General features: G+C 33.7%; 1 protein-coding gene across 6 annotated transcripts in view; it reads left to right on the plus strand.

Annotated features, from left to right (window-relative positions):
* Slc38a9 (solute carrier family 38 member 9) overlaps window positions 1-15,939 on the plus strand; it is a 97,355-nt gene that overhangs the window by 45,313 nt on the left and 36,103 nt on the right. For 5 of the 6 annotated variants that reach the window (XR_002483339.3, XM_040271904.2, XM_005319624.5 and 2 more), the window contains 6 exons: window positions 2,735-2,856; window positions 2,995-3,058; window positions 3,266-3,359; window positions 6,867-7,037; window positions 10,711-10,770; window positions 13,955-14,149. Coding sequence is in view for 5 of the 6 variants with exons in the window: in XM_040271904.2 (XP_040127838.2) it covers window positions 2,735-2,856; window positions 2,995-3,058; window positions 3,266-3,359; window positions 6,867-7,037; window positions 10,711-10,770; window positions 13,955-14,149 (706 nt within the window). In the remaining variant the exon portion in view is untranslated. The remainder of the gene's footprint in view (window positions 1-2,734; window positions 2,857-2,994; window positions 3,059-3,265; window positions 3,360-6,866; window positions 7,038-10,710; window positions 10,771-13,954; window positions 14,150-15,939) is intronic. The other variant, XM_040271906.2, reaches the window with a different exon arrangement.

Below are 15,939 nucleotides of genomic sequence, written 5' to 3' on the forward strand. Positions count from 1 at the left end.
CCTTGAGTTCAATCCCCAGTACCCCAAAACAAAACAACAACAACAACAACAAAAGAATCCCCAAATTACTTTTCCTAAATATATTTTTGTTTTTTTTGTTTTTCTTTTTTCAGGGAATAACAATATAAAATCACTGGTCTCAGTTTTAGAGTTAAACCTTTTTATTTATGAAAAATTTTCCATTTACCTTGACATTTTTATTTTATAATAGGAAAGGGAAGAAAATCATTGTCTCCCATCATCTCCTAGATCCTGGCTAATAAAAGTATAGCCTGCACAGATTGGTATTATAGTGTTACCGAGGGCTTAAAAAAAAAAATGGAGAATTTCAGACCTCACTTCAGACTACTGAAGCAAATCTACATATTAAGAAGATCCCTGTGTGATTTATAGTAATATTCAGTCTGACAAGCACCACCCTAGACCACTGCCAGAGTGGGATCTACTCTTCAATTTTTTTGTCTCTCCTGTGAATTTATACCCCCTGCCCTTCGGCATGCTTTATGTCTCTCCATTCACACAGTGCAGACCAGGCACAGGATCTGGAGGTTGTTTCTTTATATAGTCAGTGTAAGAACACAGCCAGAAATTGCCACTTCTTACTAATCCTGCCCCTTATAACTTTTTATTTTCACATTTTCTCAATTTGCTTTGCTAGCCATAGTGGTTTTTCTCCTGCCTCACATGGACACAGCCCGTCCTTTTAAATTTTTACTCATGGCAGAGGACAATAGAATTCAGACCCAAGAGGACTATGGGTAAAGAGAAGGCAAAAGACCCTTTCCATATGTCTTTGTATCTCTCGGAAATAGTTGTTTTCAAAGCTACACCATGCAGAACACTGAAGATATTCTTTGCCTTCAAGACACCACCACCCAAATGCACATAAAGAGAAGAATGTGCAGGGCTTGGTGGCACACACCTGTAATCTCAGCTACTCAGGAGGCCGCGGCAGGTGAATTACAAATTTTAGGCCAACCTAGGCAACTTAGCAAGACCCTGTCTCAAAATAAAATTCAAAAGGGCAGTGAATGTAGCTCAGTGGTAGAGTACTTGCCTAGCGTGCACAAGGAACTGGGTTCAATCCCCAGAACCGCCACGAAAAGAAAAAGGATACCACTTTTTCATTTTTTGTACCAATCCACAATCCATATCCTCTATTCCTGATACTCCATCTATTCCATGTATTCTTCTCCAACTATTCTAGCCCCATTATTGTTGTTATTTGTTATTCCTATGGTACAGTATACCATAGAGTCAATTTTTATTATCTTCTAGCTTCCTGTCCTCCAACTGGAATTTAAAGTTTGAAGCCATATATATATACAAATATATATATTTTTTTTTCTTAAATGCTAAACCTAGCACAGAATTGTAAATTTTTATTTGTAAATAAAAATTGCTAAATATAAAAATTGTTGGTTTATGCATCAGATTCTATGCCTTTTAGGACTGCTTTATTTTTTTTATTTTTATTTTATTTTATTTTTTTGTACCAGGGATGTTTAACCACTGAGCTACATCCCCAGCCCTTTTCTTGTTTTTTTTTTTTTTTTTTTTTTTTTTTTTTTTTTATTCTTTGAGGCAGGGTCTCACTAAGTTGCTGAGTCTGACTTTGAACTTGAGATTCTCCTGCCTCAGCTACTGAGTCACTGGGATTACAGGCATGCCCCACTGCACCCAGCTTAGACTGCCTATTCTTAAAGAACTATTCTTACGGAGATGGGCAGAATTGCATCAGGAAACAGTATTCTTTTCCCTCTAAAATAGGAAGGTAGAATTAGGAAGAAATGAAGAGGATAACTTGGGAGCTATGTGTATAAGAAACATCTCTGTTATATCATCAACCTCTATTGGCTTCTTCCCTTTTGATTACATACTTAAAACTCTTCCTTTAAAATTTTTGTTTTGCACTGGGCATGGTGCTGCACACCTATAATCCCAGCAGCTCTGGAGGCTGAGGCAGGAGGATTGCGAGTTCAAAGCCAGCCTCAGCAATTTAGTGAGGCATTTAGCACCCCTGGGTTCAATCCTCAGTACCAAAAAAAAAAAAAATCTTTGTTTTGCCTTTTCCTTAAGCCCCTTTAGGTTACCTTTTTCCTCTGTTATAAAGCATTTTCGTTTTTGTTTTTAATATTGTTTTTAGTTGTTCATGAACTTTTATTTTTATTTATTTGTTGGTTGGTTTGTTGGTTTCTTTATTTATATGCAGTGCTGAGAATTGAACCCAGTGCCTCACACATGCTAGGCAAGCGCTCTACCACTGAGCTACAACCCCAGGCAACAAAATATTTTTTAACAGTCTGTATTTATTATTTATTTCTTTACCATCTGTTGACTCCTTGATTCTTTATATTCTGAGATTCCCTGCTTGTCTCTTTGCTGAAAATATCTTCTCATCAGAATTCAGTAATCATTTGGTTCTTGAAATTCTCCTCATTTAAGGCCAGTCTTCTGCATTTAGATTTCCTTAATCTTATTCTTTGCTGGTTCTTTTTCTTCCTTTCTCACAAAGGTGAAGAGAAAAATATTTTGACAGTTGCATAAATTTTCGTTTCTGTAGATCTACTACTACATTTGAAAAATAATTTTTTAATTCACTAATCAGGGATGCATACTGTTTTCTTTGTTCATGGTATCTAGAAACATATGTACCATCATGTACTCTGATGTATAGAATGTATCCTGTTTAACACATTTACTTTTTCTGACATTTCTGTTTCTTTTTCACCAGATTGCTCCAGACCATGTAGTTCCAGCTCCTGAGGAATGCTATGTTTATAGTCCATTGGGTTCTGCATATAAACTTCAAAGCTGCACTGAAGGATATGGTAAAAACACCAGTTTAGTAACCATGTGAGTAAAAATTAATTTTTGGAGCATGACTTGAATGGTATACAAATACAAATTACTGATTATTTTAATTTTTTCCTTAATGAAAATATTTTAGGAGTTTAACTCCATATTTTTATGGCTATTATTCTGTGTTTTCAGTTTTATGATTTGGAATACCATGATGGGAACATCTATACTAAGTATTCCTTGGGGCATAAAACAGGTAATATAATTTTTTAGCACACTTTATGTCTGAAAATGTTTTCTCTATATATTGTTTTATAAGAAATTGACATAAATTTCATTAAATAGATGATATACATAGTTTTTGATTATCAGGTTTTATGATTTTTTAGGGTCACTTAGTATGATTTTATATGAATTTATTCTTACATGATGACATGTCATTCTACATTTTTATTTTGAACAGGCTGGATTTACCACTGGAATGTGCGTCATCATACTGATGGGCCTTTTAACACTTTATTGCTGCTACAGAGTGGTGAAATCACGAACCATGATATGTAAGAGTTTGATACAGTGAAAATAGATTATTGATTTGAGTATTAGTAAGTCACTTGCCATTGAGGCAGATCCAAATGTGAATATTCCACATCTTTCAATTTTGTACTTAAAGATTTACTTCCCTAATTCACAGCTTTCAACAATTCTTAAAGTTTTGTGAACACATTGCCTCTACTCATCTATAAAAATTCTGGATTAGGGAAGATCTTTTTTTTTTTTTTCTTAATGGAGTCTCAAGATGTTGTTCAGGCTGTCTTCAACCCAGGCTGGTCTCAAATTTGTAAACTCAAGTGATCCTCCACCTCAGCCTTCCCAATAGCTGAGACTGTATCACACCTGCCTATTGGATGAGGGAAATATCTTTTTAGGACCTAAATACACATGTGTTATTTCACTTGCTCTTAGTATATATAAACCAATTGACCAGACTGTACCTCTTGTTTTTTCCCTTTCTCTACTAAGCAGCTTTCTTTCTTCTCTTCTCTTCTCTTCTGTTCTGTTCTGTTCTCTTCTGTTCTCTTCTTTCTCTCTCTCTCCCTCTCTCATCTTTTGGTACCAGGAATTGAATCTAGGGATACTTTATCACTGAGCTATATCCCCAGTCCTAGTCCTGTTTATTTATTTATTTTGAGACACAGTGTCTTGCTAAGTCTCTGAGACTGGCCTCAAACTTGTGGACTTCCTGTATCAGCCTCCAGAGTCGCTGGGATTACAAGCATGCACTATCTTGCCTGGCTTTAAGCAGCTTCTTTATTTAGGTACCAAATATCCTCTTAGTCACTTGGGGAGTATTATTTTAAAGTTTTAAGAGAAGATTCATTCTAGTTCCTAAATGAAAAAGTTTAGCCTTAGTTTTGCTCTTTTTCAGTTTTGACTGAACTTGGAAAACCTCTTTAAACATATGTAGTGACTGCATATCTTAATCCAGGGTCTTTTTATTTTATTTTATTTTATTTATTTTATTTTTTTAAAGAGAGAGTGAGAGAGGAGGGGGGGAGGGAGAGAGAGAGAGAGAGAAAGAGAGAGAGAGAGAGAGAATTTTTTTAATATTTATTCTCCAGTTCTCGGCGGACACAACATCCTTGTTGGCATGTGGTGCCGAGGATCGAACCCGGGCCGCACGCATGCCAGGCGAGCGCGCCACCGCTTGAGCCACATCCCCAGCCCCAATCCAGGGCCTTTTTAAAAATGAGAACATAGCTTCTCTGAGATCTTTCTGTAGCTACTAAAAAATAGGAAACAGGGCTGGGAATATAGCTCATTTGGTAGAGTGCTTGCCTCACATGCACAAGGCCCTGGGTTTAATCCCTAGCCACCACCAAAACAAAAGAAAAAAAAAAAAAGAAACACCCATGGTACTTAAACTATTTCACAAAATTTAAAAGGATAAACTTGTATCAGTCCATTTCACAAAGTCAACACAACCTAATATAAAACCTGATAGTACCAAAAAGGAAAGAAAAATAGCCCGGAATGGTGGTGCATGCTTGTAATCCCAGCGATTTAGGAGGCTGAAGCAGGAGGATTGGGAGTTCAAAGCCAGCCTCAGCAACTTAGTGAGGCCCTAAGAAACTCAGTGAGACCTTGTCTCTAAATTTAAAAAAAAAAAAAAAGGTTGGAGATGTGGCTCAGTGGTAAAGCACCCCTGGGTTCAATCCCTGGGGTTAAAAAAAGAAAAAGATATGGTTGTAAACTTTTTTTTGGGTACTGGGGATTGAACCCAGGCCCTCACTAAATTGCCAAAGCTGGCCCTTAATTCACAACCCAAGTGGCTGGGATTACAGCATTGGCTGTAAACTTCTTCTTTTTTTTTTTTTTTTTTTGAGCAGGGGGTCTACCAGGGATTGAACTCAGGGGCATTCAATCACTGAGCCATATCACCAGCTCTATTTTGTATTTATTTAGAGACAAGGTCTCACTCAATTGCCTAGCACCTAGCTGTTGCTGAGGCTGGCTTTGAACTTGAGATCCTCCTGCCTCAGCCTCCTTAGCTGCTGGAATTACAGGCATGCACCACTGCGTCTGGCTAAACTTCTTAAGAAAGCATTGTCAGATAGAAAAAGCAGCATTTCAAAAGGATAATATCCTATGTTTAAAGTAAGGTATATTCTCATAAAGCATGTATGTTTCATTATTAAGAAATCCAATGTAATTCACTACATTAATTTAAAAGAAATATCTGCAACTATCAACAGAATCCAAAACAGGCACTAACAGAGTTAAGTAGCTGTTCCTGTTTAAAATTCTTAAGTAAAAGGCACTGTTTAAATTTATTAAGGCCTAGTGCAGGATCTGGTGGCACAGGCCTGTAATCCCAGCAACTCAAGGAAGGGGTTGAGGCAGGAAGTTCTCAAGTTTAAGGCCAGCCTCAGCAAGGTAGTGAGGCCCTAAGAAACTTAGTATGACTCTGTCTCAAAATAAAAAATAATTTTAAGAAAGGGTTTGAGAGACTGGAGTTGTACCTCAGTGGTAGAGCACTTGCCTAGCATGTGTGAGGCACTGGGTTTGATTCTCAGCAGCACATATAAATAAATAAAATAAAGGTCCATCAACAATTAAAAGAGAGAGAGAGAGAGAAAGAAAGAGAAAGTAAGAAAGGAAAGAAAAGAAAGAGTTAAAGATGTAGCTCAGTGGTAAAGCACACCTGGATTCAAGCATTAGTACCCAGACAAACCAAACAAGCAAAAAGCAATGTTAATGTCTGTTTATTCCCAAACTTGTACAAGCATCGATAAAATGCTAAAGCTATTCCCTTTAAAGTAGCAATGCTCCATTTTAATGTTTCCATTAGAACATAATAATGCTCATAATTGTTCAGGGTTTCTTTTGAGTCATCAAATGCAGCAAAAATAAAAATAATCAAAAAACTAGAAAAGAATGGGTTGGGGGATATAGCTTGGTAGTGCGTTTACCTGGCATATACAAAGCCCTAGGTTAGACCTCCAGTATCGCAAAAAATCAAAATGAAACAAAACAAAACAAAAAAGTAGAAGAGACTTAGAATGATGTCATGAGCAAAAAGATTTTTATTAAAAATGCAAAGTTATTAACACTATTAACATGAAAGTAAGCTGCATATAAGGTCAAGAATCAACTAGAACTACAAAGCAGGAAACGTATTTCATTCACAATAGTAAGCTTAGAAATGAATTTAGCAACACATCTGCTGGAAGAAAAATATAAAATTATATCTAAGAGCAAAGAACAAGATATTAACAAGCGAGAAAAATAGACCATGTTATTATTTTAAGACAAGGTCTCACTAAGTTGCCCGAACTGGTCTCAAATTTGGTGATCCTTCTGTCTTAGCCTCCTGATTGCTAGGATAATAAGTGTGCTCTACTGCCCAGCTTCTACTGTGTTTTAATTGCTATTATTTCTGGTGGTAAAATATCAGTAATCTTGCTAAATGTTTTGAGTTAATTTGGGAAATACAAATTATTATTAATATAGAATATGTGATCTCCATCTGTTTTTATTCTTTTTTTTTTTTAAATTTTCTCTAGCTTCATTGGATACCACTACCTGGGAATATCCAGATGTCTGCAGATATTATTTTGGTTCCTTTGGGCAGTGGTCAAGTCTCCTTTTCTCCTTGGTGTCTCTCATTGGAGCAATGATAGTTTATTGGGTGCTTATGTCTAATTTTCTTTTTAATACTGGAAAATTTATTTTTAGTAAGTATTGATATCATATACTTTAACACAATTACTTTCAAGTACAATTACTCTTGTAGTTCCCGCCTTAAACTCCAGGACTTGGGATATTACAAAATAAGAGGTACTGTAAGTATGTAATTCTGGAAAATTTATGATTCAGTTTGTTTTCCATGGTTATGATCTCAAATATAACGTGTATGTTCATTTCCAAACATTAATTTTTGAGTAAACAATGTTCCTTCAAAGTATCTAATTAATATAAAATATTGTCATAACTCAGTGACTGTTTTGAGCATTGTTTAAAATTTTAGTATTGTAACAGAAAATTTTGTGAAAATCATTAGTGTTTGTTGCTAAAGAATTTGATGTGCTGGGATTGTGGCTCTGGGGTAGAGCGCTCGCCTAACACATGCGAGGCCCTGGGTTCCATCCTCAGCGCCACATAAAAAAAAAAAAAAAAAAAAGAGTAAATAAAATAAAGAATTTGATGTGTAGATTAGGAGAAACAAATTTCAGTTACTTATTTTAAAAATATTAGAATTTATCTGATAAATGTATTATTTATATACTACAAAATTGTAATCTGCCCAGGTAAGCTACTTGAATTCTGAAAAGAGACCACATACTCTTTATAATGTTTTTTAAGTTGGATAGAGGAAGTTCATCTTATTGAATAAGATTCCAAATTATTTTTGCCTAATAATTGATAGACCTAAAACTTAGTATGTTTAGCTGCCTTTAAGTAAACTATATATTTAAAATATGGATTTACATGAAAGCTAGTCTCTCTACAGTATTTAAGTGAGGGGTCAGGAATTCTATTTTTATTTTAAACAATAAAATTAGCATTTTTAATTAGATGTTTTATTGCCAAACATTTTTATTGTTGAAAAATTGTGAAACATTTCAATCTACAAAAAAATGCAGAAGTTAATATAAATACCATTGTACCCACTAACAAGCTTTAGTGTTTTAACATTTGCCATATTTGTATTAGTTCTCTATTCTTATGAAAAAATCAAATATTACAGATATAATTGAAGCCACATGTGTATTCCCCTTCACAGTCCCATTTTCCTTCTTCCCTAAATTTGGTGTTTTTCACTCATGCATGTTTTTGTGTTTTTACGGCATAACTATATGAACAACATGTAGTGTTGTCTTTCGTGTTTTTAATCTATTCAAGTTATTTTACAACTTGCTTTTTGTCATATTTATTAATACACAGTTCATTGTAACTGCTTTATCATATTTAATAATTTGAATATACCCCAACTTTCTTATCCATTCTCTTGATGAACATTTAATTTATTTTGCTAGTACAAGCAACACTTTATTAAACATCTCTATTTCTGTTTCCTTCATACATGTGGGAGTTTCTCCTGGCTTTGTAACTCTAAGACAGACTTCTAGAAATTGGAATATTCACTTTTTCACCTTGTTAGAAATTGCCAAATTATTCTTTATCCTGGTTTTATCAATTACACTGGTACCAGCAATTATGAAAGTCCCTCCTTCCGTGTTCTCCTCACAGGTATTATGACAGATTTTGTCACTCAAGATCTGTTCATAAGGGGTAACACTAGGCATCTTTTCTTAATTATATAAACAGTTAAGTAACTTATTCATGTTCTCCTATTTTCCTATTGGATTATTGGTCTTTTTCTTTTTTATGGAATGTTTTTATCCATCGAGTTGCAAATATCTTCTAGTTGGTGGCTTGGCTTTACTTTTAATTTCAAATCTATAATTTTTTCCACTAAAGTCTATGGACCCAACATTTTAAAATCAACTTGTCAAGGTCCAGAGAAATCCAATTAAATTTGATTGAAATTGCATTGAACTTTTTAGTCAGAATGCCCTATTGATGCCATTAAGGTACTGAGTTTAGAATTTGATTAGAGTTACACTAGATTTATAGGTGTGGAGAAAATTTACATAATTAGGATACTTAGTTTTCCTATCCATGATTGTGGCATGGCATAGTTCTCTGTTTATATAAGCTTTTAAAATATCTTCTAAATTTTTCTTGATAAAGCTCTTGCATATCTTTTTTAAAGACTTTTTCCTTAGTACTTTAAATTTTTTTTGTAAATGTGGTTTTGATTTAATATACAACATGTGCACTTTTTGTTATAGAAAATTTCAAATAAAGGAAACAACAGTATAAGGATCCTACATATTCCTCTCCCCTATAGCTTATATAGCATATCTCAGATATACTATAAATCTGTTCATGAATTGTATGTATATCTGTACTTGATATATAAAAATAATAAGGTTTTTTTCCTCCCATTGGGAGCAATACCACATCCATTAAGAAAGCATGATCCACATTATACACATTTGCCACACCAGTTCAGCTATTATTTTATATATATAGTTCTCTTTTTTAGAAAGAATTTATTCATTGAAATACTTGAATATTTGACTTACAATATTCAGTGGATTAATGATTAAATGGATACATTCATATAACCCACGCCTCCTTCAAGAAACAGAATTCTATTTTTATCTCTCCTGAAATAATGATATCTCTTAATCACATATTCAAATTGTTTGTTGATTATAAACCAATTTCTGTATGTTTGAATCTGGCAAACTTGCTGAACTCTTGTTAATTCTAATAATTTTGTACATGTACTTTTTTTTTTTAACCTTTGTTTTTATTTATTTATTTTTTTATGTGATGCTGAGGATCGAACTCAGGGCCCTGGATGTACTTTTTGATATTCTATTTAGATAGTCACATCATTCATAAAGAAAGTTCCATCCTATCTACTCATTATTTTAAATGGTTTGTATGTATGTGCATACATTTATATTTGTATACATACACACATATAAATACATACAAACATATACATACATGTATTTGTGTAGATGTGTGTGTTTGTGTGCACCTCAATTTCACTCTTTCTTTATGGACACCAATCATTGACTTTAGGGCTTACCCTAAATCAGTATGACTTCATATTAATATACTATGGCTGTATATGCTTTTTTCTTTGATACTTCCTTTAATCTAACTCAATGGTTCTTGGGAGTATAATAATTACTATACAGCCCTGGGTCCATAAAAGCACGTATTGTACTTTACAAAGAGCTTAAGTGATTTTTCCCAGTAAGTTTAGCTACATGATTTTTGTTTTCCCTTTTTGCATATTTTAGAACTTTATGTAAAATGTAACTGTAATTAACATGAATATAGAAAAATAAATTGTACACATTATCTACATTCCAGGGCTTTTACTACTATTAATTTAGCCTTGTAGGTAGATTTTTTTAAAAAATATTAAATTATATAAAAATTTTCAAAGTGGGACTCTGAATCCAATATTATGATTCCTGTAAGTGAAGAAAGCTATAGAAGGTGAAACTGTTAATTACAAAGTTGTGGGGTTGGGGTTGGGGCTCAGCAGTAGAACACTCGCCTCTCATGTGTGAGACCCTGGGTTCGATCCTCAGCACCACATAAAAATAAATAAACAAAATTAAAGATATTGTGCCCATGTATAACTAAAAAAATATTTAAGAAAAAAATAATAAAGTTGTTTTGGTTTAGTGTTCTAGATACTATAATACACATGGTAGATATTTTTAATATTTTTGTAAATAAAAAACTTTAGAGGGTAATAGATTCAGCATCTTTCATTCAGTGTTAAGCTACATTTTTGTCTTTAATTTTTAGATTTTATTCATCACATTAATGACACAGACACTACACTGAGAACCAATAATAGCAACCCTGGTAAGTAGTTTGGAATTTAATTTGTTTCTTTATTCCTCGCTTTGTCCAAAAAGAATTTAAGCTAAAACCTATGAATTTATTTTAGGTAAATGAAAAGTGCAATATTATTATTATTATTATTATTATTATTATTATTATTATTATGTTAACAGAGCTGCTACTAAATTATTGGTAACTGATACATTTTTTTAAAAAACTCCAAAAAAGTTTATGTTGATATGAACTAGTCAATAGGTTGTGTTAATGTGAGCTGGAAAATATTTAGTTCATACATGTTATATATCCCTGATTCAAAAACCTGAAATCTAAAATGTTCCAAAATCAGATTGGGGGGGGGGGCTGGGGATATAGCTCAATGCTAGAGTGCTTGCCTACATGCTTGTTGTGCTGAGTTCTATCCCCCAGCATCATCCAAAACAAAGCAAAAATTAGAGATGTGCAGCTGGTAAAATCACTGCAAATAATCCAAAATCTGAACCACTTTTGGTCCCAAGCATTTCAGATAAGGGATATGCAACCTGTATTATACAACACATAGTTAAGCTCAGAGTGTCTGTATTACCTGAATAATCAATATTTTCAAGAACCTACATCACTTCTTGGGTTAGGTGTCTAGAAGCATAGTTTTCAGTTTGTTAACTTAATTTTAGGTGTGTAATATTTTAGTTACTAATCTATAGGCTACACAGACTTGTAATTAATAAAATAATTTCCTGATACTGAAAAGAGACTAATAAAATTTTCCTTTAATTTATTTACTAAAAATAAATTCTTGGGGCTGGCAGTGTAGCCCAACAGTAGAGCACATGTGAAAGATCCTAGGGTGAATCTTCAGCTCCACAAAAACATAAAAATTTTTAAAAATTAAAATAAACCCATTGTGGCCAGTGGGTTTAAACCAGGATAGAAACCATAGGGAAAATGAATGTAAACACGGTTGTAACCTTGTTGACAGTTTTGCTGTTCTTTTTTTTTTTTTTTTTCAATTTTGCTGTTAATCTTGAACATTACCTAAAGCTTTGTGAGTTAGGTTTCAGGAATGCTAAATTGATGCCATTTTTATGGAGGTACACATTGATCACTAATATTTATTAAGCCCAGTATGTGTCAGGAGCTGTTATAAGCACTGGGTTTATAATAATGAACAGACAGTAGTCACACTTCTCATGAAGCATACATTCCAATGCTTGCTGTTCAGTGTCTTACTTTACCCCTTAATTAAGCCTGATTAACCTGTCAGTTGTCAACTATTGAAAATGAGTGAATAACCAGCTTTTATTCCTGAGAATAAAATAATTCATTTGAATTGCTCTATTAAAATCTCTTGTACCTTGTTCCTTACTCCAGAATTTTCAAAGAATCTTGTCTTAAAGGAGAAAATGATTTTGCTGTATAGCTATTCTGATACCATTGATGGAAGTAGCTTATTAATTATCTCATAGAATTTCTTCTGCAGCAGGGAGTAATTTCATCCATGAGGTCATAAATATTACAATTATGTTGATAATTTGGAAAGTACCATCAGCAAAGTCAGTTTACTTTGCATAGTGATAACTTGTGTTAATATCAGCATGTCTTGATTTATCTTTTAATATTCATTTTGAAACAGTATGGTAAATAAAGTATGAAACAACCCATCTTAGTTAGTGCAAAATAATTGTAGCTCATATTTATTGAATATTTACTTGGCAAAGACATTGTTCTAAACATTTCACAGCAACACTATAAGGTAAACTGTTAGCTCCACTTTGTAAATGTAGGATCCAAGACACAGAGAAGTTAATTTGCCCAAAAACATCTGTTACGTAGCAGATGTTTTGGTCAATTTACTTTCATAGCCTGTGCTCTTTACTACTACAGTTAGCAAAGACAATTTTTTTTCCAGAGCATAGAAGAAAAAGGTACATGTTAAGATGCTAAGAAAGAAAAAGGGGCTGGGGATATGGCTCAGTTGGTAGAGTGCTTGCCTCCTATGCACAAGGCCCTGGTTCAATCCCCAATATCACCAAAAAAAAAAAAAAAGAGAGAGAGAGAGAGAGAGAGAGAGAGAGAGAGAGAGAGAGAGAGAGAGAGAGAAGATGCTAAGAAAAAAAAGAACAAGAGAAAAAATTAAATGTTTGGTTTTGTGGCATACCAAAAAATAGGTAGAGAATAAAATTCATAATAAAATAAATGTTCTTTCTCTTTGACTAGTGATGAATATGACAGTTGCTGAGTATAAGTGATTTTCACTAGTATTAAGAATGCTGATTACTATCAAAAGCTCTTTTGTAAAATTAGAAACAATGAGAATGATTTGTACAGTATCTAATAATAGAAGAAATTGCCACCTGTAAATCAATATTAAGAAAAAATACGTTTGCTAGGCATAGTGCTATATGCCTGTAATCCCAATGACTAGGAAAGCTAAGGCAGGACGTTTGCAAGTGTGAGGCCAGCCTAGGCAATTTAAGGAGATGCTATCTCAAAATAAAAATTAAAAAGATCTGGGGATGTAGCTCAGTGATAGAGCATCTCTAGGTTCTATCCCAGTACCACCAAAAACAAACAAACAAACAATATGTGTATGTGTGTATGCATGTGTATGTGCATAATACACACATATGTGCACTTTACTAATTTTCTAGTAATGTCAGCCAGCTGTTGGGCTTCTATCAAGGGTGATAAACTTCCAGAATTATTTTGGATTGCTAAAATTCAAGGCTGTTTAATTTTCACCAATGATTAGGTTTGGGAAGTACCATGGTAGTTATTATTGTAGAAATGTCTGCTTTTTATTCCAAACCTATATATTCTATTTGTATTAAAAGAAACCTACCCTTTGTCCTTTAATGAGTTAATAGTACAACAGTTAACCCTGAATGACATTTTTTGTGTTATTGAACAAATAGGACTGAATGCCATTTAGTCCAATATTTTCTCTCTCGAATTGGAACCAAGGGATATTTGATGGGATATTTTATAGTTTTCAACAGAAATTAAGAATGTACCTCAAAATTTTCTAAGATTCCCTCATTTTTAATTCATTTTTAGATGAAAAATTCCTAATGTGACTAAATATATTTCTACATTTTTGTCATAGAGGAGAAGCTTAGTGTTTAGTAAAAGTTGAGCAAATATCAGTCTGTGGGGATGGACATTTCTACTTCATGGTCTTCTCTAATGTGGTGTTTTACTGTTGCAGTGATTTGTCCAAATGCTGGGAGTGGTGACCATCCTGACAATGGCTCTATGATTTTCCGTGCCAATGACACAGAAGTCCAACAGTTTGAAAAGTGGTGGAATAAGTCCAAGACCGTGCCGTTTTACCTCATAGGGCTTCTCCTGCCACTGCTCAATTTTAAATCTCCTTCGTTTTTTTCAAAATTTAATATCCTAGGTAAGACATGATACTGTATTGTGGAAATTCTGTGTAGTAGAATACATGTTAGATTCTGTGAAAATATGGTTCTGGGGAGAAAGTTACTTGCTAGGCCTATTCATCTATGTTGAATTTGTTCATATAGTGCTCTGCATTTTGTTGTGTTTTTTTGGCACAGAGAAAAATGTAGATGATCATTTCAAGTCCTTTTTTGTTCTTTGGTGTTTTGAGATATAAGTTATTTTGTTTCCCATTCTAACCTTACTAGATAACTCTTTCTATATTTTTTCTGAGAGTACAACTAGAGGAAATTGACTAAAATTTCAGGAGGAGAGATCAAAATGGATATTATACAAATCCTCAACTTTAAGGTTTGGAAACATTAGAACTTATTACAGGACGTTATGGAATGTTTTTTTCCTGTCATTTCCATTTAAGAGTATTGCATAGAATTATCATTTGAACTTAGAATATCATTATCTAGCTCGAGCTTCTAAGGTTTATTCTGTTTTTGCTCTCTTCCTCAGTGCATTTTCTTTCTTAGAATACTATTGTTTCCTTAAAGTAACAGACCTCTTTCAGTGATTCTTTTTCACTAAAGCAATGTTTTAACCTTATTTTCGATCCGCAGGGAAAGCTCAAATCTGGTTAACTAGAGAAAATGCAAGGATGTCATTCATAAAGAATTGATAGGCCCAAGTAGACTGTAGGATTTTATCTCCCCCTGTGTATCTTATCCCCTGGTAGGCAGTATAGCATAAAATAATCAGATTATCCATCACATCAAGGAACTTGATGGTGGAAACCCAAAATGTAGCTGGGTTTCCAGAAGATGAAAAGAGGAGGTTAAGATACATTCTCTGCTTTTCTGCCTTAGAACCGAATTCACTATAAGCTACTTTACACGCACGACACAGAAAATAATAGATTTGTGGTTATATAAGCTTTGGCCTCTTGTTTTCATCCTTTCTGAATCAGCTAATCTCTAAACCCACAGTAGAGCTTATATGGCTCATTTGTGGTTTCCTGATTTGCTTGCTGACTTTCCAGTGGAACAAATCTTTTGAAAGCATAGAAACTTGTGGAAGGATTTGCTCATTTCAGCAAAACAATCACCAGACTTCTAACCAGGTTGAAGGATATAAAGCTTTTGTTCTTTTCCTTGGTACTTTGCCTTTATTTTACAACTAAACCTTCTTTAGAGAATTTAGCATCTAAGGATATTCCTAAACTTCCTGACTATGCTCTATAATGACTGGACTTAACTTCCTCAAAAGAAATAATCCTCTGACTTCTGCTCTGCTAAAACATTGTGACTGCCCACTCCACCTTGTATATAACACCTGGGAAAGGAATCTGGAATTTTTTCAAGAACAAACAGCACTAATCATTCAGCACTCATGTAAATATTAGATCAGATTGTTTATGGATTGTTTGACTTTCTCAAATGTTTATGATCTACATTTATTACTTTCTTTCCTTTCTTATCATTTCACATTAATTTTTGTGACAGACTTTTTCAGCCTATTGACTGTCACTAGCATCAATACAAAGAATAAAAGTTATAGTTTCATGTTGTTTTTTTCTCCTGTGTAACCTTACAGTTTTGTAATGGACCCTTTGTTTGTGTCTTCCATCAAACTCAGCTCATAAGTAAATTAAGCATTTTGCATTTAGCAATATGTGAGCTACCTTCATCCAGTTCTTCTTAGGCTTACTACTTAAGTTTTTGTTTTCTGGTAACTCATATTACTTATTTCTATTCTTTAGGTCCCAGTTTGATTTTAGTAGAGATAATCAATGAAGGT

Source organism: Ictidomys tridecemlineatus, chromosome 1 (assembly GCF_052094955.1).
Source record: "Ictidomys tridecemlineatus isolate mIctTri1 chromosome 1, mIctTri1.hap1, whole genome shotgun sequence".
In the NCBI taxonomy this organism is placed as follows: domain Eukaryota; kingdom Metazoa; phylum Chordata; class Mammalia; order Rodentia; family Sciuridae; genus Ictidomys; species Ictidomys tridecemlineatus.